This window comes from Callithrix jacchus, chromosome 7 (genome assembly GCF_049354715.1).
Source record: "Callithrix jacchus isolate 240 chromosome 7, calJac240_pri, whole genome shotgun sequence".
Taxonomy (NCBI): Eukaryota; Metazoa; Chordata; class Mammalia; order Primates; family Cebidae; genus Callithrix; species Callithrix jacchus.
The window spans coordinates 40,369,285-40,391,674 of NC_133508.1; the positions used below are offsets into that span (position 1 = coordinate 40,369,285).

General features: G+C 60.2%; 1 protein-coding gene and 1 long non-coding RNA gene across 11 annotated transcripts in view; one reads left to right on the forward strand and one right to left on the reverse strand.

Moving 5' to 3' along the window:
* MORN1 (MORN repeat containing 1) overlaps window positions 1–22,390 on the reverse strand; it is a 66,105-nt gene that overhangs the window by 3,229 nt on the left and 40,486 nt on the right. For 4 of the 10 annotated variants that reach the window (XM_078330108.1, XM_078330105.1, XM_078330104.1 and 1 more), the window contains exons 11-13: window positions 11,887–12,020; window positions 11,644–11,723; window positions 7,431–8,029 (exon numbers count right to left, since the gene is read on the reverse strand). In XM_078330108.1, coding sequence (XP_078186234.1) covers window positions 7,561–8,029; window positions 11,644–11,723; window positions 11,887–12,020 — 683 coding nt within the window. In that variant the 3' untranslated portion in view covers window positions 7,431–7,560. Of the gene's footprint in view, window positions 1–7,427; window positions 8,030–11,643; window positions 11,724–11,886; window positions 12,021–22,390 lie in introns of those variants that run through there. The other 6 variants (XM_078330109.1, XM_078330106.1, XM_078330110.1 and 3 more) reach the window with 3 other exon arrangements.
* On the forward strand, window positions 3,355–6,170 carry LOC144576915 (uncharacterized). The gene is made up of 2 exons (XR_013519738.1): window positions 3,355–4,344; window positions 4,501–6,170. It is a non-coding gene; the product is annotated as an uncharacterized LOC144576915 (long non-coding RNA).

The window sequence follows — 22,390 nt, forward strand, 5'->3', positions numbered from 1 at the left end:
ATCCCACTTCCACAGGCTTCTCACGAGGCGGAGGCCTCCCAGGGTGCAGCCTGGAAGATCCTGGAGGGCAGGGAAGGCCCCAGACCTGGGCAGAAGGCGATGCTGGAGCCTGCAGGGAGTGATTAGGAGCAGCCGGGAAGTCCTAGCAAGAGGGACCAGGAGGCCCGGCGGCGTACTGCTTCCCCTCAGAGTGACAGAGGCCCGGTGTCACCTGGGGGCATTATGGCTGGGAAAGGAGGTAGCAGTGAGAATGGGAGGGCCCAGGGGTCCGCTGGGGCTTCCCATGGAGACACTCAGGGCCCTGGCTCCTTGAGGGGTGTGGCTCCCTCCCTGAGGCAATCTTTGGGGCTGCCACCCACCCCGGTTTCTGATCTGCACCAAGTGACGGGCCTGCTCCTCCTGCCTGGACGGTGCCTTAAGGACCCTTGGGCCAGGGCGGGGCTTCGGACAGGCGGGATTCGGGTCACGGGAGCAGGTGGGCACTGAGGACGTAGCTGTGGCCCAGTGAGGAAGCAGCCTCTGCCCGTGGGGAAGCTGGGCTGGCCGCAGGCGCCTCTGAGGCTCTGCTGCAGGGACGGTGGGGGGCGGCTGGCTCCCTGCGGACTCCCACCCTCCTCCCCGGCCGTGAGGTGCACTTCTGCCAGGCTCGCCTGCTGCTTCCTCTCCTTTTTCCCTTCCCCTTCTCTTTCCTTCCTTTTCTCTTTCTTTCTCTTATTCGCTCACTCCACTTTCACTTCTTTCTGTAGCTAGGGTCTGGCTCTGTAGCCGGGGCTGGAGTGCGGTGGCACGATCACAGCTCACTGCAGCCTCCACCTCCTGGGCTCAAGTGATTCCCTCACCTTAGCCTTCCAAGGAGCTGGGACCACAGGAGTGTGCCACCAAGCCTGGCTAATTACACAACTTTACACCACATGTGTCACCATGCCCAGCTAATAAAAAACATATTTTGGCCGGGCTCGGTGGCTCACGCCTGTAATCCCAGCACTTTGGGAGGCCGAGGCGGGTGGATCACGAGGTCAAGAGATCGAGACCATCCTGGTCAACATGATGAAATCCCGTCTCTACTAAAAATACAAAAAATTAGCTGGGCATGGTGGCGCGTGCCTGTAATCCCAGCTACTCAGGAGGCTGAGTCAGGAGAATTGCCTGAACCCAGGCGGAGGTTGCGGTGAGCCGAGATCGTGCCATTGCACTCCAGCCTGGGTAACAAGAGTGAAACTCCATCTCAAAAAAAAAAACAAAAACATATTTTTAGAAACCAGGTCTCACTGTGTTGTCCAGGCTGGTGTCAAACTCCTGGGCTCAGGAGAATCCTTCCACCTTGGCCTCCAAAAGTGCTGGGATCACTGCACCTGGCCCTTGTTGATTTTTGTTAACAGTAGACAAAGTCACTCTGTTGCCCAGGCTGGAGTGCTGCGGCCTCATCATGGCACACCGCAGCCTCAACTTCCCAAGTAGCTAAGGCTGCAGGCATGTGCCATCATGCCCAGCTAATTTTTAAATGTTTTTGTGGGGAAGGGGTCTCACTATGTTGCCCAGGCTGGTCTCAAACTATCCTCCCACCTTGGCCTCCTAAAAGCGCTGGGGTTACAGGTGTGAGCCACCACAGCACAGCCTGCCCAGATGCTCTTTCCGCATGAGGCCTCAGGTGCCTGGGCTGTATCGGGCATCACCATCCAATGGGCCTGGGGAAGTCCTGACAGGCTGGTGCCATCCTCCCCGCCCCCTGTGGCTGGCCCATTACTGTCATTTAAGGCTCAAGGGGGTCCACAGCCCACCCAGAGCTGGGTCAGAGACAAGGGCTTGACTGGCCAGGTTCCCACCCCTCAACAAACTTAAATCCTACAGGCATCAACTGAATGATACATAATTAAAGACAAAAGACTTTGAAATGACTTCATTCTGAGTGGGGAGAGTGGGCCTTGGCTTGGCCCCAGGACCCATGTGAGACGCTGGAGTGCTGGTGAGGAGGGGAAGCAGGGTGAATAATTCAGCACCAAGAATAACTGCAGGCTGCCAGGCTGCCAGCCTCAGAGAAAGCAATGGGATGACAGGAATCCTGAGAGTTTTACAGAACCCCCAGGGCTTTGAGAACACAGAGGCGGAGCCAGGAAGGAGCTCGGGAGTCTCAGCCCAGAGAGGAGACGGCTCGGGTTTCCGGTCATCCGTCCCACAGACAGTGAGCAGGCCCGAGGCCAGTGTTGGCAGAGACCTGGGAGTTGGTCACACGTGGGGAGGCAGCACAGGAGCCCTGGGCAGTGGGGGGGTATCTGGGCACCCACTGCATGCCTGGACTGCATCTTCATGCGGGTGCTAGCCCCTCACTGCTTTCCCTCACGAGCCCAACACTGGCTGCCCTATGGTGTTCCCAGTGAGTCCAGAGCACCCCGGTTCTGCCTGAGGCAGCAGCCACTGACACGTCCAATTCCCTCCTGATCTTCAGAGGCCTGGCCCGGCATCAGCCCGGCAGTCTCGGCCTCCACCTCAGGGTCAGTGTGTGGGGGCCTGGGTGAGGACACAGCGGCCTGAGGCTCCCCCAGGGTTTGCGTGTGGCTGTTTGCAGCACTTAAAGTCTTAGGCCTGTGCTGCCCTGTGGACTCTGCCGTGGATGCAGCCGGGCTCACAGAAACACAGCGGGAGGCGTGGACTCTCATGCCGTGGAAGAAGCCAGGGCTCACACAGAAACACAGTGGGCGGTGTGGACTCTGCTGTGGATGCAGCCGGGCTCACGCAGAAACACAGTGGGCGGTGTGGATCTGAGTTGTGGACATAGCCAGTCTCACACGGAAACACAGTGGTTGGTATGGACTTGGGCCATGGATGCAGCGGGGCTCACACAGAAACACAGTGGGCGGCGTGGATCTGAGTCGTGGACGCAGCCGGGCTCACACAGAAACACAGTGGTTGGTGTGGACTTGGGCCGTGGATGCAGCAGGGCTCACATAGAAACACAGTGGGTGGTGTGGACTCATGCCGTGGACACAGCCAGGGCTCACACACACAGAATCACAGTGGGCGGTGTGCAGGCCACAGAGACTCCATTGCTGACTCCAGGCCTAGAGGCCATGGCTGGCTGCTGGCAGCCTGGTGAGGTCGGATGGGCAGATGGGGCTGTGAGGAGGGGCAGATGCAGTCGGGCCTGAAGGTCTAGCCAGTACCATCTCTGCAAAGCCAACAAGGTGACACACCTGGCTCCCTCCTCTCACCTGTGCCTCTGGTGGTGACCAGAGTAGTCCGCTGGCTGACTCGACCACCCTGACACGTGAGGGCGGCTTTCCGGAGGCCCTGCGCCACACCTCGGCGGCCCCAAGTAAGCTCCTGGCCTCAGTAGCTCTCCTCACTGTGCCTTCCCAGGCCAGGTGCTCCGAGGAGCCGGGACATCCCCAGGAGCCCCCGATGGGCTTCTGTGTGCAGACGGAGCCTGAGCATGCCTGGTCCCACCGAGAACTCCAGGGAGCGCGTCAGAGAGGCCTCGGCCGAGTGCAGCCTGAGCAAGGGACCTCTGGCAGCCTGTGGCCCTGGACCCCGTCTACCTGCACTGTGCCTTCAGGCCTGGGCCCGGCCTCAGTCTTCCAATCTGTGACATGGGCAGGTGGACATGCTCCTCACGCTTGGCTTTGGCATGCAGACCACCTGAGCCCTGATGTGGACGTAAGAAGTTAGAGCTACGCCTGAGGCCAGTTTGCTGCCAGGCCAGGGAGGGTGGTTTGTGGGAGGGGTGTGATGTCCAGGGAACCCCTTACTGTAGCCTGGCCTGGCATCTAGGCCCCTGGAGAAGGAAGCCCACTGGAGTGGTCAGGGGCCATGGCTGGGAGCCACAGGGTCCAGGCAGATGCTGGTGACAAGGGGCAGGAGGTTTTGCCCAGCTCTGGGGTTCCATGAGGGCTCTAGAGCCATCAGGACGTGCCAGGGGTTGCTGAGGCAAGAGCCAATCAAGAAATGATTGGGAGGAAACTGTCACTGGAGGGGGGCATGACTTTCAGGGAAGCGGCCCAGGCTCCCCCAACCCTGGCCACCTGGGGGTTTGTGACTTTTGGAGGATTGGCCCAGGCTCCCCCTGCCTGCTGCGTGGGACGCACGCTCTAGGGCTCTCTGCAGCCCCAAGAGCCCCTGTGAACGTCTGAAAATCAAGGACCGCAGCTGAAGACTTGGGGCCAATTTGGAAACCATTGTCACCTCCTTAGTGTCCCCATGAAATGGCAGCTATGTACTCCTGTGACAGCCCTAGGCAGATGGGAGTGAATGTCAGCCCAGCTCTTCCCCGGAGAGCACAGCCCTGTGTCCTGCCCCAGGGTGCAGCTGGAGAATGTGCCAGCACCAAGGAAGCCTCTCACCCCGGTCTGGGTGAGGACCTGGAAGCCATGTTGCCAAGGGGACCCTTCCAGGGAGGCCTCTGCACATGCATGCCTCCACAGCCCGGGGACCCTCCTGGGAGGCCTGTCTGCACATGCAGGCCTCCGCAGCCCAGGGAGACAATGGGGGTTTGTGACTCTTTTCCAGGTCCAAGAGGATCAGAGCTTGGACTTTCGGCCTCTGGCCTTGGAGAGGCCACCACTTCAGACCCCTAGGTGCCCTGTCCCCAGTGGGCCGTCAGCTTTAGGCCTTGGGATACCTGAGAGGTGTTCCCTGTTTGGGGGAGCTTGTTTGCCTGTGGGGTCCCAACACCCTTGCTGGTGTGGGCATTCGAACAGTTAACGGCGGCTCTGCCCCAGCCCCTGGCCCCTACATCCGCTGTGGGTTATCATTCCACAGCCCGCTGAGTGCTGGGCTCATCTGCGGGCCCAGCTGTTCCCTGGCCCTCACACCTGCTCTGGCTTAGGATCCCTGCTGCTCCTGCCCAGTCCTCACACCTGCTTGGACAAGACACTGCTCATTTTTCAACCTTTAAAAGTTTCTAAAGAAGAACCCAATCAATCCCTTTCTTTCGTGGCTCTTGGAACTCCCACCTGGAGGCACTTCCAGCAGCGGGGCCAGGTGCCTGGTGCCAGGGAGATGGGGCTGAGCCCTCAGGCCTGAGGCCGAATAGGCCATTGCGCCCAGAACTGCAGCCCCTCGATCTGGCCACCCCACAGAGGACCCCGGTGCCCCAGCTGCCCAGCGCCCTCCCTGCAGCCCACCCCATTGTCCCAGGCACTCTCATCCCTGGGGCCCAGCCCCCAGCCTGTTGGAACCCAATCCTCCACCCCAGGGCCAGGCCCCATGAGGACCACGGCCAGCTGCAGACCGAGACACACTGGCCGGTGGGTCTCCTGGGCGCTGTCCCTGGGGATGGAGGGACTGGGCTGAGTAGGGCCTCCTGGCCATGGGCTCAGCAGGTGGCAAGGCCCAGATGGGAGGTAGAGCCCTCGGCGAGGACGGGCAGGTGAGCTGAGGAGGCTGGGGTCGCCAACCCACCACGAAGCCCTTTTGGGTCTGTTTCGAGTGTATTCCAGATCCTGCTCCCTGAGGCCCCGCTGGGTGGGCCCCCTGAGGCGCAGCTTGGAGGAAGCACCAGCAGTGAGTTGAGCAGGCTCGGGCTGTGGGGCCGACTGTGTCCGTGTGTTTACGGTGGTGGTGGAGACCAGCACATCCAGGAGAGGCCTGGCGGAGCTCTGGGTGAGGGGGGACCCCTGGCTTGTGCGGTGGGAATTGCCTATTTGCACAACTTGGGGCTGGGGTGGGGGCAGTTGTGCGGCCTCTCTGTGCCTCCTCCCTCCGCACCCCTTGTCTGGGTGAGCCGGCGGCATGGGCCTCCCCACCTGCTCTGCTGGCCAGGCTGCCCCTGACTGGCCCCAGCAGCTGGCCAGGACTCACGCTCAGGAAAGGACATGCCACCGCCCCGAGCCCTGTCCCTGTTCAGACCCGGACAACCCCAATGGGCCTGGTGGGTGGCAGGCTCTCGCCCCGAGTGTCTCTGGGGGCCCGTGGTGGCCACCATCTCCAAGGCCGTTCTCCTGGCTCCTGTCATCTCTTCGTGGAGGATGAGAGAGGAACAGGTCGGCGTCCTGCATCCTCTGGAATTGGGACAGGAGAGGAGCCGGGTGCTGGCCTGTCCGCACCGGTGGCCTTTCAGAGGGGACAAAGGCCTTCATGGGATGCTCAGCAGTCATGGATGATGGCGCCAGGAACGGGCTCTGTGGGCTGCGGAGCATCCATGATCTTTTCAAGTAAAAAAGCATTAATTGACTCCATCTGTGTTGGCCTAATGACTGATTAAATGACTAATCACAGAAGTCTTAATTAAGCCCATTTTTCTCGGAGCTGAGGAGGGAGTAGGGAGGAGGGAGGAGGGGCTCCGAGGGCTCAGGGGAGCAGCTTGGACGCCGACGGCCACCAACGAGCAATGACGCACAAGGTCACTGCGCTGAGCCGCGTCGTGGCCAGGCTGATGGGCTGATTGGACCATCCCAGGCTGATGGGGCGCGGGCCGCCGCATTTTCCTATCATGACGCATGGAATTGGGATTTCTGGGGCCAGCGCCACCGCCCCCACCTCCACTATTCCTGTGGTATTCTCCTGTGTGGCTGGAGGAAGTCACGGCCACATTGATTAAATCGAGTCCCTCTTCTGCAGCTGACATGATTTCACATCTTTTAGGAACTGACAGAGCTTTGTCCTTTTGTGGAATTCCGTAACATGCCTGGAATGTCTCCATAGGAATGTAGCCAGAGGCCCTCTTGGAAATGTGTCCCCGCCCAGCGCGTGCCGGGCGCTCCAGTCTGGTCTGTGTCTACTGCCCGCCACAAGGAGGGCCACTGTGTCCACGCTGCCTCCCCACCCACAAGTTGGGGTTCGGCCCCAGGTGGACATGGGCGTGTGGTGAGACAGTGACTTGGGAGCCAGATTCGGAGACAGCCCAAGAGCCCCTCGCACACCCTCCCCCAGCCACGCGGGACCCTGGCCGATGCCTCTCCCTGCCATCCCGCCAGAGGCAGCGTGGGTCAGCTGTGGCCCTCCAGGCCTGGACTCTGCCCCACATGGCCGCAGGGGTGGGGCTCCCTGACATCCTTGGAGGTGCTGGGGCAGTTGGGTTGGCCGGGCAGGCGGGTGCTGGGCCTCAGCTTCTGGCTGCACCTGCAAAACCCTCGTGGCCGGACCCACTTTCTGGCTGTTTTACATCTGGGTGACCAGGCTCTGGTGGGCTCTGCAGGGTCAGAACGTGCCTGAGGGGGTCGTGGTGGCCCCGGCTAGGCTCTGGGAGGGCAGACAAGGCCTCTGTGCCCACAATACATAAGCTGTGCCCCTCTTTCCTCTGCCTATTTGCGGGATCAGTCAGAAGACCTTGCAGAATCCTGCCTGAGTTGGAACAAAGGCTCTGGCTTCTCCAGTGGGCGCTGTGCTGCTTATGTAAATCAAAACCCGCTGCTGCGCCTCTCCCGAAATTACACGGTGGTGTGTCACTCTGCATCTTTGTCCATTTTTTTTCAATCACTTCTATTGTTTGGAGCCTCCTGGATGACAGTAGCAGGCTCTAATGTGGGCTTTGAGGGGACACCAGGTGGGGGGTGTATCAGGGGGCACCATGGGGGGTGACCCAGGGCTCACCAGGTGCCCAGTGGGGCTTCCTGTCCTTTCCAGGCATCAGAATCCCCCAGTGGATGCTGAGAGGAGGTCCTGAGGTGCAGCCGAGGGAAGGGGGCATAGGTGTGGCCGTTTTGCTGACAGGTTCCTTCTGGTGGATGGAGGAACCTGGGCCTGGACTCGCTGCTTCTCCCATTGTCCCGACGTGTAACCCCAGAGGCTGGAGCGCCTGGCAGCTCTGTGTCTGACACCGGCCCCATGCAGGCCGCTAGGACTTGGCTTCCACATTGTGGGAATGGGCGGCGCTGTGAGGGGTGTGTCAGTCTTCAGCACAGGCCCGAGTTGGGGGCCAGGAAGGCAAAATGTGGCATCTGGACATGGAAGGGGCCATGCTCCCGTCTCACTTGGAGGGCGTGATGTGGCGTCTGGGCTCCTCTGCAAGTCTCTCGTTGTCCACACTGCAGAGTCTCGTGTGTGGCCCGAGGTTTGGAATGGCCCGGAGGCCCCTGTGTCAGCTCCCATCGGGGTCCTGGGATGGGGTGAAAATCTCCATGAGTGAGCGAGGCTTTGGGGTTTTGTGGGGAGATGAGGTGAGGAGCTGTAGCCAGGGACCTCAGCTCTCAGACAGGCTCCCAGGCTGTGCCTCGATGGGCCAAGCTCTGTCGGGGGCTGGGGCTGGGGCTGGGCTCTGTGTCCTCCATGGGTGCTGCCCACCAGGATGCCCCCGGGTGACTCCGAGCCTTCACCCAACCGACCTCCAGCTGACCCCCAGAGGTCCCCCAAAGGGGCTCGCTCTGGAACTGGAGGGTGGGACTATAAAGAAAGGAAGAAAACCCGGGAACTGGTAACGTTGGGGTCCTCAGGAAGGAGAAAAAGGCAGCCATGTGTTGAGTGTGTGGGGAGACCGGGGGTTCCAGAACATTCCATGCAGGAAGTTCAGTGAGCAGTGGGCTTTGGCCTGGAGATGCTCCTGGTGCATAATTATGCTGGCCAGTGGGCACGTGTGGCAGGGCTGGGGACAGGCCCCACGTCCTGTGTGCCCAGCAGCAGAGATACCAGCTGAGATCCAGCAGCCGGGTCAGCCCTGGGCCCAGCTCCCGAGGCCTCCTCCCCATTCTGGAAAGGGGGTCCCCAGTGACAGAACTGGGGACAGCTGTTGAGTGAGTGACAGCTGGATGCAGCAAGTGACCGGGAGCCTGGAGACTCTGGGACAGGACTGTTTTGTTCCAGGGCAGCAGCCGAGGCTCGGGCAGAACAGTCGGTCACAGAGCCACCCCTTGCGGGCAGCTGAGGGGGTCTCGGGTCTGAGGGGTCTCCTGGGACTCCAGGGTGTTCCCGGCTCAAGGCGCTGCTTCGGAGGCTGGAGGCTGAGGATGTGCTGAGAGCCGGCCTCGGCCCCCGCCCTCCTCTGCCCCCCGTCACAAGCACCTTCTGACGCTTTCAGAAGGGTGGCAGGAGCTTTCACTCCTCCAGCGCTGCCTGGCCCTGCTGGTGGACGTGAGCCCTCCCCGGGGCCGGCACGGGCTGGGACCCTGCCTGGAGCAACTCGGCCACGGAGGAGCGAGGGTTCCTTAAACGCAAACCAGACGTGGCCGACTGAGTGCTCTCTGGACTGGCCAGAGTCAGTCGCCTGCTGTAAAGAATGGCCTTCTTAGAATTCTGAAAAGGAGGTCTTCGGGCCCAGAGCCGGGTCTGGACGCTGCTGCAGGAAGCTGGGAGCAGGACTGGAGGGAGGGGTGCGTGGGAGACCGCAGAGCAGGCCGCACACAGCTGGGGAGCCCCTGGGTGGGGGCAGAGGGGTGTGAGGGCTGTGAGGGATCACGTGGCAGCGAGGACCCCATGGTGGGGCCAGGGGAACCAGGCTCTGGGGCGGGTGAGAGCCAGAGTCCAGGTTTGTCTCTAAACCACTGCCGCCTCAGGGCCCATGGCGGAGAGGCCTGCAAACATGTGGCCCTTCACCCCCATGCTGGGTCCTCACCCCAGGAGCAGGCAGAGCTTGTGGAGAGTTCACGATGGGGAAGAGCCCCCAGGGTTTCCGTACCTAGAAAACACAAGCCCAGCTGCACAGAGGGCCGAGGCAGGCGTCCTTTTGGGCTGTCCACCCAGCGCAATGGGAGGGCCCTGGCGATGTGGCCGTGGCGCTGACAGGAGGCAGGGGAGGCGGCCGCTGATCACAAACATGTGCCCAGAGATGGCGTCATTTTAGCACGGGAAACTCTGACTCCACTGCCACACCCTCCTGGGACTGGGATTGTCCTAGTCCAGTGACACAACCTGACGGCAGCGACAGCTGTCGGCACTGCCCAGGCTGGGATGAGATGCGACTCCCTCTCTCAGGCGGAAGACAGCGAAAGCCTGCTTTCTGCTGAAATTAGATGTTTCAACATCACCCTCAGCACCGAGGTTGCTGCAGTTACTGAAGTGGACGTGCCATGCTGAGCGCTGGGTCTGCGCGCATCTGTTGGGATGTCTCAGCTTCTGGCTCTCGAAGACACTCCCGAGACTGAGAAGCTGGGCAAACGGGGCCCCTGCGCCTGCAGGATCTTGAGTGTTTTTTAGTCTCTGCTTCTCAAGTTATTGTACAAAGCGAGCTTCATGTTTAATTCACAACCATGACTCAGACCGGACAGAGGGCGGCGCCTCCCCTGGAAACGCTCCCGTCCCAGCACTGCCAAGCAAGTGGCATTGAAGGCCAGTGCCAGCGCCTTGGCAGCCCCTCAGCGTCCCCCACAGTCACCTCACTGTGGGGGGCTGCAATAGGCCCTCCTCCCCTCCACCGGACCTCTTCCCTGGAGCTCCACTCCTGCACCTGTGCCACAGGTCTGTCCTCCGGGCCTTAGCCACTTCCAGAAGCAGGAGGTGGCCTGGCACACACACTCATAATCACTCACACTCACAATCACACTCACATTCATAATCAGCCACACACACAATCACACTCACCTCTAACACACACACTCACACACATTCACTCACATGCACACAATCACACACACATTCACACAGCCACACACACATTCACTCATACTCACACGTTCACACTCACCACTAATACACACACACACACATCCACTTCTGTTTGGTGGATAGGCAGAGGAGGTCTTGAGGGCACCAGACCTCGTGTTGGTCCCGGGGGGCACTGGGGACACCCAGAGCCTCCTCTGTCCCCGAAGCCCTTCTCTGGCCATCACAGGGTTCTCATTTTCCACCCACCTGCCTTGCCCAAGGTGGCCAGTGCCCACCCTGTCCCAGGTGGGCTCATGTCTCTCAAGAGCAGGTGATTTTTCTCACAGGGTCTGTGCACCGCGTCACCAAAATGTTTTACTCCAATCAGGAATCCCAGATGTCACAGCCAAGGAAATGAGAAAGAGAGCCTGGCAGGTGGGCGGGGTGGGGTGGGTGCTGGTCACTCTGCAGGGAACCTACCAGCTCCTCCACAGTCTGCCAGGCCACGTGAGGGTTGGTGGGAGAAGCCACTGTGTCCTCTGGCTCAGGCAAGAGGGACAGGCCCCCAGGGGACAATACCGGGGCCTCCTCGCCTCCACAGCTCAGTGAGCAGCCACCTCCAAGGTGTAGAGAGAGCCCCGACCTGGTGTGGGAGATGCTGGCGCGCCCCGGGCTCCAGCTTCCTCCCCAGCAGAAACAGCTGGTTGTGACCCTGCATGTACTGTGCCCGTGGCCCTGCCAGGCTCAGGATGGGGAGATGTGCCCACCATGAAGCCCCCATGGTGTTCCTGCCCGCCTGTGCTGCTGCATGCACCTGGGCCCGCTCCCGTTCTCAATCTCAGAGTCCCCTTAGGCCCCAAATCCCGGTCACCAGCTGCCTTCCTCTGGGAGCCCCCCAGCCCCTCCCGCCTCTCTGCCTCTGTGAGCCCGAAGCCTGGTCCACCCGGCCGCCTGGGGCTGTGGTGATGGAAGCAGATGGACCGGCTCCAGCTCCATCCACTCTCTGCTGGCCCAGGCGAGGGGTAGGGCAGCTGTCGGCCCACAGGACCCTGGCGGGGGCTCCCTGAGTGAGGCTGTGTAGGCTCAATGCTTTCCTAGACCCGCCCTTGGCTCCCTGAGGCCTTCTGCGTCCTCCTGGCCCAGCTGATGAGGAGGCCAGAGCTCACCCTCCAACCGCCCGGGGTGGGCAGCCCTTACCTGCTGCCTCCTGGTGGCTCCTGTGCAGTGGGTGGTGCTACCCTGGGGTGCGGGCCACCTCTGGATCTGCTGCCTGCCTTCTAGAAGGGTTGGGCAGGAGGGAGAGGGAGAGGCTCAGAAGGGAGCCCAGGGCTCTGCTCCAACCCCCACCGGTGCACGTGGCCTGGGTGTTGAAGTGGTGAGTGGGTAGGGACTGGCTGAGTGATGTGGGATGCCTCCCCGCCTCCCACCATGGGCACCCACCTTGTGGAGGCTGTCCAGGAAAAGGAAGGGGTGGTACCCGGGCGGGGGTGGCCCCAGGAGGACATCTGTGAACGTGGCACGGCCCTGCTCCACTCGCTGACAGGCCCCGGGACAACAGGGCGGGTACCCCCTGGCTGTGGAGACAGAACGAAGAAGAGCCCTGTGAGGCTTGGGGCAGAGACGGAGGGAGCCCGTTGTGGCTGTGCTGAAGTGTGGCTGTGTCCAGGCAGCAAGGCCGATTCGCTGGGAGCAGGTCTGAGGCCAGGGTCTGTCTATGGGTGCTCCCTCTGGCTGCCGAGGGTGGAGGTGGGGGTCCTCCACGTCCACAGCCCCATGATGCCCCCTGTCCCGTTGTGAGTCCACCCCAGTGCCTGGGAGGCCAGTGCTTTACGGTGGGAAGGGTCTCCCATCAGCAGCCCCTGCCAGCCAAGGCGCCTGCTTCTAGGGTAGGGCCGGGCGGGGACCAGGCCGGATTGGCCAGTGTGTAGCGACAGTCACCTGCAGTCCTGTGAGCACAGCGTGAGGAGGAAGATGGTTTTGCTCTGGCGGCACATCCAGCCAGGCCTGGCATCAGACCCCGCCCTCCACAGCCTGGAGGGGAGGAATCAGGGGCAGCTGCCAGCTGCCCCCCTGAGTGGTCGCAGCCCCTGGAGACCGTACGTCCTTCAGCATCAGAGGAGGGTGTGGGGGCTCAGCATGTGCATCTCTCAGTGGGACCCCTGCAGACCCCTGCCCCTCCTGGTTCCTTCAGCCCTTCTCAGGGTCCCGCATGTGAGACCTGGTGGCTTCCCTCCGCTCTCCCCACGCGCAGATGGAGCTGCAGCCCCAGGGTCCCCCCTGCTGTCTCTTTTAAAAGGACGGTCAGTGGCAGAGCCTGAAGGAGAGAAGTTTGGAGCAGCCCCTCCACACACACATCAGAGCTATGTTCCCACGGGCACTTGGGGCTCTCCGGATACCCCCCGAAGGGTACCACCCACCACTGGGAGGAGGTGCCAGGAGGAGGCCATGATGTGGTGAGGGCAGGAGGAGGCCACTGATGTGCTGAGGGCAGGAGGAGGCCGCTCATGTGCTGAGGGCAGGAGGTCGACGCTGGAGTTGCATGCACCGGGGACATTCTGAGTGAGAGGCATGGGCTGGGGTGGTGGCTTTAGGGCCACAAATGAGTGTCCTCACTGGGCAGTGATGCCATCAAAAAACAGAAGAGGCCCAGCCCCAGGATGGAAGGAGGAACCAGGGCCTGCTGAGGGGTAGGCAGGAGTGTCTGTTTGGGCTCGAATTCATTTGAGGCCAGATCCCAGGAGGCAGGACCCTCATGGGGGGCCCTGGGGCCAGACCCTCTGTGGGGCTCTGAGTGAGTGGAGGGGTGCTGGAGGCATTAATGTCCCTTCCCCAGAGCCCAACTTCTACAGGGAATGACAGGGACACCAGGGAGAGTCAGCCTCAGAAGTAATTCCAAATTACAGGTGGGAGAATTATCTCTCTCGGAGGTGTCTTAATGTAATCATGATGGCGCTTTGTAGAGAGAAAGTCGTCCCTTCTGCAAGGACACTCTAATGGACGTCCTCCTCCCAGCAGCTTTTGCTGGCCCAGCACTCCTGACGCCCGGGGCAACGGCCAGGAACTGGGCTGCTGAAGGCGTCATTTCCATTTCTTGACATGCAGATGGTTTCCAAGTGGACCGCACTGGAGCTGACTTGGACTATGTATTTTTTCGACACCCCTGGACAATACGGACGCCAGCTCTGGCTCCTAACCATGCGACACCCTCACCCTCAGCAAGGTGACTGCTCCGGAGTGGGCCCAGATTGTGAGCCACCAGGACAGGTGACTCCCATGGTGGCGAGGGCTTTGGATCTCCACGGGGCAGGGTGGGAGATTGGAAAATGTGTTTTAGAAGCCCAGCAGGCATTCCTGGTGTGCAAAGAAGCATACATCCACATGCAGCCTGGAGGGCGTCTGCAGCTCTGAGGCTCGGGGCTTCCGGACGAGCCGTTCGTAGAGTCTCCTTTGCACATGGTGGCTGGTGCCAGGCACCCTCAGGCAGCTTCCCACGACATCCCCACTCCCCTCAGAGGAAAGGCTCTGTTGTGATTGCCCGGCTGATAAGAATCTGGGCTCAGTTAGGTAAAGGCAGCTTTCCTGGCAGCACAGACGGCCTTCAGCTCAGCAGGAAGAGGACAGAGGTCAGCAAGGCGTCCGTAAAGCCAGGTTCCTTGAGCTCACATGGGTTTGACATGTGGGGTCCCCCGGATGTGCAGACAGAAGCTCCCTCTGTGTGGCCCCCGTCTGACAGTGAAGAGGAGGCCCTTTGGGTTGGCCAAGATGCTTTTGTTGCAAGAGGAACGAGAAATGGTGAAAAGCAGCAGGGGAGCAGCATCCCCAACCCTGGCCTGGGAGGAGCCCTCTAGATCCCAGCGCCCTGGATCTGGGAGCCCACGCCGTGTTGCTTTCTTCTGGATCTCACCTCTCCCTCCCTCAGGCTCTGACCACACGGCACAGGCCTGCAGAGGGGTGTTTCTGCTGCCACATGGGAAGGAGACTCCTTGGCCACGAGAGACGGAGGTCCACCTCTGCCGTGTACTCATGGGGGGACACCCTGGCCTCGGGAAATGTAGGTCCACTTCTGTCGTGCACTCTCAGAGTTGGGGCTGCAGGTTGACCCGGCGGCCCTGGGTGCTGGCTGTGACCGACTTCTCTGAGGTTGACACTGCACCCCTCAGGTGCTCAAGCTGAAAATTGGGGGTTGGCCTCCAGTTGCCCCCGTCCCATATCCTGTACCCCCACAATTTCTGCAGCTGTAGTAACAAGGCTGACATCAAGACTGCCTTCAAAATACATCTGTGCCTGGACCTCCAAGGCTCCCCATTGCCCTGCCACACCCCCACCCGGCTCCAGCGTCTCCCACTGAGTCACTGGCACTGCCCTCAGCTGGAGGCTGACTTCTCGGTCCCCCTCACCCCTCAGTCCACTGTTTACATGGGACTCTCACACGGAAGCCAGGTCCGTCTCCCCCTGCCAAGGGCCAGAAGCGTAGCCAGCCTGGCCCCTGCCTGATGCTGGACCAGAAATGTCACACAACTCGCCATCCCCTACAGAAAACGAGGGCTTGGGACGGCCCAGCCAGAGGCTCTCTGCTGAGCAAGGCCTAGAATCCACTTGGCTGCCCCTGCTCAGGCCCCCTCCGCCCAGGAGCAGCACTCTCGCCACACAGCTTCTTCACATTTACCGAAGAAGCAGGTTTCCAAGGCTGTTCCCCGGCCCTGCCTCTGACATCAGGCTGGCCCTGGCCTGAACCCCACTCCCTCCCCTGGCATCATCGGCTACAGCTGGCCACTGTCCTCCTAGGCCGTTTCCTCCTGCCCTTGGGCCCCCAGGGGCCCTCAGAGGCTGCTGTCCCTGGGGCAGGCCAGCCTCTCCTGTCCACACCCCTCTTTGGGTGATCACCTCACTTCCCATGGACATAAGCACCACGTTCAGCCAGATGATCTCCAGCACCTGCCTCCTCAGGGACCACAGGCTCAGCCCTGGCGGCCAGCAGACACCTCACACTGTGTCCTGTGCATCCCATGCTCTGCAGCCACCAGAGCTGATCCGAGTCTCTCCTCCAGCTCAGCCTCCCCTGGTCACTGACTCCTCCCCTTGCACCATGGCACTCCTCTGCCCAGCAAGTGTCCCCAAACCTCTTGGATCCTCCTGTGGGTACCTTCAAGGCTGCAGTCCTGGGGTCCAGGCCACCATCTGGCTTGGAGGACTGCAGCGGGTCTTTAGGCCTCCAGCATCCCTGGTCTTGTCACCCAGGACAGGACCACCCAGAACAGTACCTCCCAGGACAGGACCACCCAGGACAGGACCTCCAGCACTGCTCGTCTCTAGCACACGGAGGACTCAAGGCAGTAGGTGGGCCTTGTCATTCACTGGCTTCAAATGGCCAGAGGCTTTTCCTGCAATGTGAGCACATGCCACCACACAGGCCATGATGCAGGCTGCCACACAGGCCATGACATGGGCCACCACAAAGGCCACCACACAGGCCATGACTTGGGCCACTACAAAGGCCACCACCACACAGGCCACAGCACAGGCTGCCACACAGGCCATGACATGGGCCACCACAAAGGCCATCACCACACAGGCCATGGTGCAGACTGCCACATAGGCCATGACGTGGGCCACTACAAAGGCCATCACCACACAGGCCGTGGTGCAGGCTGCCACACAGACCATGACTTGGGCCACCACAAAGGCCACCACTACACAGGCCACAGTGCAGGCTTCCACACTGGCCATAACTTGGGCCACCACAAAGGCCATGGTGCAGGCTGCCACACAGGCCATAATGTGGTCCACCACAAAGGCCACCACACAGGCCATGATGCAGGCTGCCACATAGGTTGTAACGTGGGTTACCACAAAGGGCACCACCACACAGGCCATGGTGCAGACTGCCACATAGGCCATGACGTGGGCCACCACAAAGCCCATCACCACACAGGCCACGGTGCAGGCTGCCACACAGGCCATGACTTGGGTCACCACAAAGGCCACCACTACACAGGCCATAGTGCAGGCTTCCACGCTGGCCATGACTTGGGCCACCACAAAGGCCATCACCACAAAGGCCATGTGGAAGGCTGCCACACAGGCCATAATGTGGTCCACCACACAGGCCACGATGGAGGCTGCCACACAGGAAGTGATGTGGGCCACCACAAAGGCCACCACCACAAAGGCCACAATGTGGACCACCACATAGGCTGTGGGAAGTAAAAGTTCCTCTTCAAAGTTTCCTTTCTTGTTAAAAAATAAATCATAAGTGTGCTAATAACTCTTTGTTAATCCCCATCCTATGTGGCTGTTAGACATGCTCACAGGCACATAGTACATTCTATGTCCTTGTACTTTAACTAAGGTATCTGTGCTGGATGCGCTCAGGCGTGTCCCAGCTCACAGCCTGTGCCCCTTCCTTACTTGGACTTCTCCATTGCTTTTACCTGCTTAGAAACATTTTAAGTTATTACCCAATCAGGTTTTAGTTTAGATTGTGAGGTTTGGCTCCAACCAGCAGAAATCAGACACAGCAGTAAGAACAACCCCAAATACATAAGGGATAAATAGGTCTGCTTTTCCTTTGTTTGTTGTACTCTTGTAGCAAGATGCTAGCCAAGGCATCCTTCCTGCAAGAAGTAAAAATGGCTTTGCTGAGAGCGCCTTTGTCTCAGTGCTGATTTTTCTTTGTGGCACTGAGCGTCTGTTTCCAACACAGGCCATGATGCAGACCACCACATAAGCCACCACATAGGCCACGGCAAGGGCTGCCACACAGGCCAAAACATAGGCCAGAGCAAGGGCTGCCACATAGGCCAAAACATGGGGTGGAGCTGTGAGGCAGACCAGGATGCAGGTGCCCTCCAGTCCTCTCCTCCTTGCCTGTCTCCACTCTGCCCCTCTGGTCCTGGCACTGCTGCCCATCAGGTGCAGGCTGGCCTTGCCCTTCTGCCCCAGTCCCCACACCACCTTGGTCCAGCAGGCCCTCTGGACGGAGCCTCTCCTAGCCCCGCTGTGTCCCACCTATCTCCTGCTGCTGCGGCTTCCCCTTCCTGGATCTGTCCCCAGCGGAGCACCCACTCCTGCCTTGTCCCCGGGAGTCCCCAGCTGGCCCCAGGCATGTTGCTGACTATGTGACGGCCAGGTGCCTGGCCAAGCTGACTTGCTGGTCACAGTGTGGCTGCCCCATGTCACCTCCTTCCTGGGCATTGCCTCTCATGCCCCTGGTCTGCAAACTTGCTCCCATTAGGCCAAATCACTGAAAAGAAAAGGCGAAAAGTCTGATGGCACATGCTCCCCCACTCAGAAGGGATGAGGTGCGGAGTTGCCTTCGGAGAGCGCGGTGCCCATTGTCAGCAGAGAGCCTCTCCCCTAGTCTGAGTGGCGCCCACCAGCCCAAGTGGGCTGTGCCCCAAGGCTTAGGGAGACAAATTCTGTGGTGGATGCATCAGCTCATCAAATTCCGGGCTCCACAGGCCGCAAAGGAACCACTCATGCCAAAGAGTCAGGGGCCTAGGCAGTGTCTGGGCCCTCCTCCCCGAGACCATGCTCCTTGCTGCCTGGGCAGGCCCACTCACTGAGGCGGGGCTCCCGGCAGGCGTGCCCACCCCAGCTCTCAGGAGTGACTTCCAAAGCCTTTATGCCAGTTTTAATTATAACAATTACGGCTTTATAAGCAAGATAAAGGTCACTGTGTGATCTCCAGGGGGCCTTGGTATCCGGGAGGCTAAGCTAGCCCGGGAAGGGATTGGGCAGCTTGACCTCTCCAGATGGAAATGCCAATTCATTATCTTTTTACGGACTCAATTAGACTCCCTAGTCATCTGTGTAGGGCACGCAGGCAGCAGGTGGGGACGCTGCCGGAGTCATCAAGGCTACTTGGGATGGGCCAGCGCCGAGAACGTCTGCAGCAAGCCCAGGACCTGGCCATTGTGAGGACAGACTGAAGCAGAAACATCAGCTTCCTTTAAGTAGATTCAAAAAATAAAATGTTATTGGCCCTAAGGGGATGAGAACGGTGTCATTTGGAGGTGACTGGACACAGGGCATTAGTCTTTAAGAGTCCATCAGTCAGCTGGGAGCGCGGCTCATTAGAGACGCAGGGCGGGGCCTGGAGAAGTCAGCGGGGACACGTGGCCAGGACATGAGCTGCACGGGACCTCTCGGGTTCCCCTGCTGTCCCCAGACCAGGGCCTCCTCCTCACCTCCCTCACTGGGGAGCAGGCGAGGCCCTGCTGAACCAAGCCACCTGAGAGCCACAGGGAGGTGTGGACCAGGCCATCACCATGTCTGAGCTCCCTCAGCAGAGCCAGCCTGCTCCCCAGCACTGTCACCGAGAAAGAACCCGTGCTGGCCTTTCCTCTACCTTTTTCAATACTTTATTTTAACATAGAGATGGGGCCTCCCTATGTTGCCCAGGCTGGCCTTGAACTTCTGAGTTCAAGCCATCCTCCAGCTTCAGCTTCCCGAAGTGCTGGGATCACGGGTGGGGCCCAGCAACAGCTCCCCGGCCTTTCCTGATACATAGCGGGGCTGGGAAAGGCTTAGGGGGCAGGGTGTGGGGCGTAGGAGCCCCAAGGCTGTCATTGGTAAGGAGGCCAGGAGCGGGACAGTGCAGATAGCAGTTCCTCTGGAGAAGGGGTCCTGCATGGGCCAGGCTGTGTGCAGGACACATTGGTCCCTACTGGCATCTCAGGGTGAGCGTGAGGACCCTAGCCTGCTCCGGCCTCCTTCCCCGGGGCCCTCGTCCTGGTGCTGCACAGATGAAGCCTGGCCACCCCATGGGAAGGGAAAGGGGAGAGCTGTGCCCACGTGCTGGCTGGAAGAGCCACAGCAGCCACCTGCAGAGCCCAGGAGGCAGGGCTGGAGCTGTCCATAGCAAATGCCAAGTCCCTAAATGCAGAATTCGGCCAGAGGGCTCACAGCCGTCTCTGTTGGCACAAAGCGAGAGCAACGAAGACCGGGTCAGCTTCTGGGAGGGTCCATGCAGGCTCACACTCTGTGCTCATGGACATCCATGTGCGACCACACGCACCTGCTCCCATGCAGATACACCATGGTCCCCACGCTGCCATACCCAGGGTCTGTCTCTGCCTCTGGCATCTCCAACCCATTCCTTCCTCCAGACCAGGGCCAGGCCTGCACACCCGCAACCCACCACCTGCGGGGGCAGTAGCCACGTACTCTCCTGCTGCTCACAGCAGACTCCTGCCTGTGTTCCCTGCATGCGGTTGAGCATGGGCGGCCTTGCTGGGGGCGGGGCACAGGACAATTCGGGGCACTTGCCTCGCCTCCATCCTCCTTGGAGAGCCTCAGGCCCACCCTATGTGTCTCTGAACAACAAGGGCCAGACTCTGCACTGGGAGGCCCCCTGCCCTGCCAGCTGGACACCCAGGCCACTCCGAGGACCAGCCCCAGCACCTGCCCCTCACCCATGAACACAGGCTGCTGGCAGCATCACTGCTGACCACTGACAGAGACAAGGGCGTGTTAGCCAGCAGCACATGGACCCTGCGTCCCAGGGTGTCCTCGAGGAACAGAAACTGCCCTGAGAGCCCAGGACCAGACCCTGCTGAGCAGCTCTGACCTCAGATGCCCAGGTGCCCACTCCGGCCAAGCTCATGCCAGCAGAGCCGCTGCTCACAGGCTCTGTTGGAGTGTCAGAGCACACACAGCCACGTGCACGTGGCCAGGCACACACACATCTGCGTTCATTCCTGTGACTCACAGCCCGAGCTCACGCTTCCCAAGCCCGTGGGTTCTTTCTTGTCTATCCTTTTCCATATCGACCAAAGATACAACCTGCATCTGTGACGAGACCTCAGACAAGGCTACCCAGGGACCCTTCCCTGAAAGGTCTGGCCTGGATGCTTCCAAGACACCAGGGCCTGGCAGTCAGGGAAAGACGCAGGAATGTTACCAAGTGCTGGGAGTCTGAGAGGGAAGCATCACTTGAGCCCAGGAGTTTGAGGATTGCAGGGGCCTCACCTGGCCTCGAGATAAATTTTATTTTTTATATTTCTCCTTCACCCAGCTTCAAGCGATTCTTCTGCCTCAGCCTCCCGAGTAGCTGGGATTACAGGTACCTGCCACCACACCCAGCTAATTTTTGTATTTTTAGTAGAGACAGGGTTTCGCCATGTTGCCCACCTCAGGCTCCCAAAGTGCTGGGATTACAGGCATGAGCCACCTCATCTGGCCTGAGATAAATTTTAAAGGAAAAGAGAAAAAAGCCCCCTTTCCCCCTCACCCATCTTGATAAAGAGGGATGTTTGGGCATATCCCTCAGGGCTCTGGCCCCCAGCCGGTCCGAGTACAGGGGCTCCTGCCGGCACGCCTGATCATCAAGTGATCCTGGGCCTTTCCCTGACTGCTGGGCCCCACGCTGCTGGGTGGGGCAGGATTCTCACTGTTCAGTACCAGTGGAGTCCACTGTGACGGCTCTGTTAGGGAACCATCTCCCTTAGGGTGGCGGCCGCATCTCCATGGCAAGCTGACTCCTCCTCCCTCTGCCCTCTGTGGGAAAGTTCCTCCATCCTGCCCCAGCCCAGATCCTCCACTTCTCCAGGCAACCCCAGTTCTTTTCAGAGATGCCACCTGGGTGCTGAGTCTGCTCCTCCCTGCTGGGGAGCTGCTGCCCACTGGCCCTGGCCGAGCCAGAGAGTGAGTGCACGCACATGCACACCCAGGAGCACCCATATTTATGCACACGCACCCATACATGCATGCACACACACCCACACACCCGCATGCACACGCACACAAACACCTGCACAGGCACGTACACCCACGCACGCACACACATATGCACCTACGCAGGCACACATATGCATGCACACACACACACATGCGCAAGTACATGGATGCACACATGCACACACACACCTGCGTAGGAATGCACACACACGTGCACGCACACGGATGCACACATGCACACACGAACCTGCGTAGGCACACAAACACACATGTGCACGCACACGGACACACACATGAACACACGCACCTGCATAGGCACGCATACACACACGTACACGCACACAGACGTGCGCACATACGCACCCGCGTAGGCACGCACACACACGGACGTGCACAGGCACACATGCACCTGCGTAGGCATGCACACATGCACACACGCACCTGCGTAGGCACGCACACACGCACGTGCATGCACACGGATGTGCACATGCACACGCACCTGTGCAGGCACGCACACATGAACAGACGCACCTGCGTAGGCACACACACAGAGCGATGTGTATGCACACGGATGCACACATGCACACACACACCTGCGTAGGCACGCACACACACACACGTGTACCTGCACAGGCACGCACACACGCACCTGTGTAGGCACACGCACACACACATGCACCTGCATAGGCACGCACACACACGCACACACGCACCTGTGCAGACATATACACACAGCCATGCATACGCAGACCTGCCCACAAACGCACAGGTTCACTTTCCTCTCTATGATGCAAACCTCCAGCTCACACTCACCCAAGTGCAAACCCAGGTGTTCCTTCTTGTCCCCGCTTTTTTTGTCCCCCCGGACGCTGCCTCCATCACCCCCTCGGGCCCCGTGCTCAGGGCTTCCCTGCCCCATTGGGCCCAACACCCAGAGCAGAGGCTCTGAGGCCCCGATGCCCACCGCCAGTTAGGACTGAATTGTTCCAGGTGGGAAGGCGGGGGGAAGAACAGGAAAGAACCGACCTGTGGAGGAGAGAACCTGAAAGCTTAAACTTTTACCCCAAAGAGCAGCTACCTCCAAGGAGGCTGCTTAACCCTAAGGGAGGGTGTGCGTCACTCGCCTGCTGGCTCCCATGAGCCTGCCTGAAGCAGAGAATCAGCCTCGCCCCCAGTCCCGGACCCGTCGAACATCCCAGCTTAGTTTTAGACAGATACAGCCCGAAGTCTGAGTTCATTTCCATTTCCATCCACTGTTCTGGCA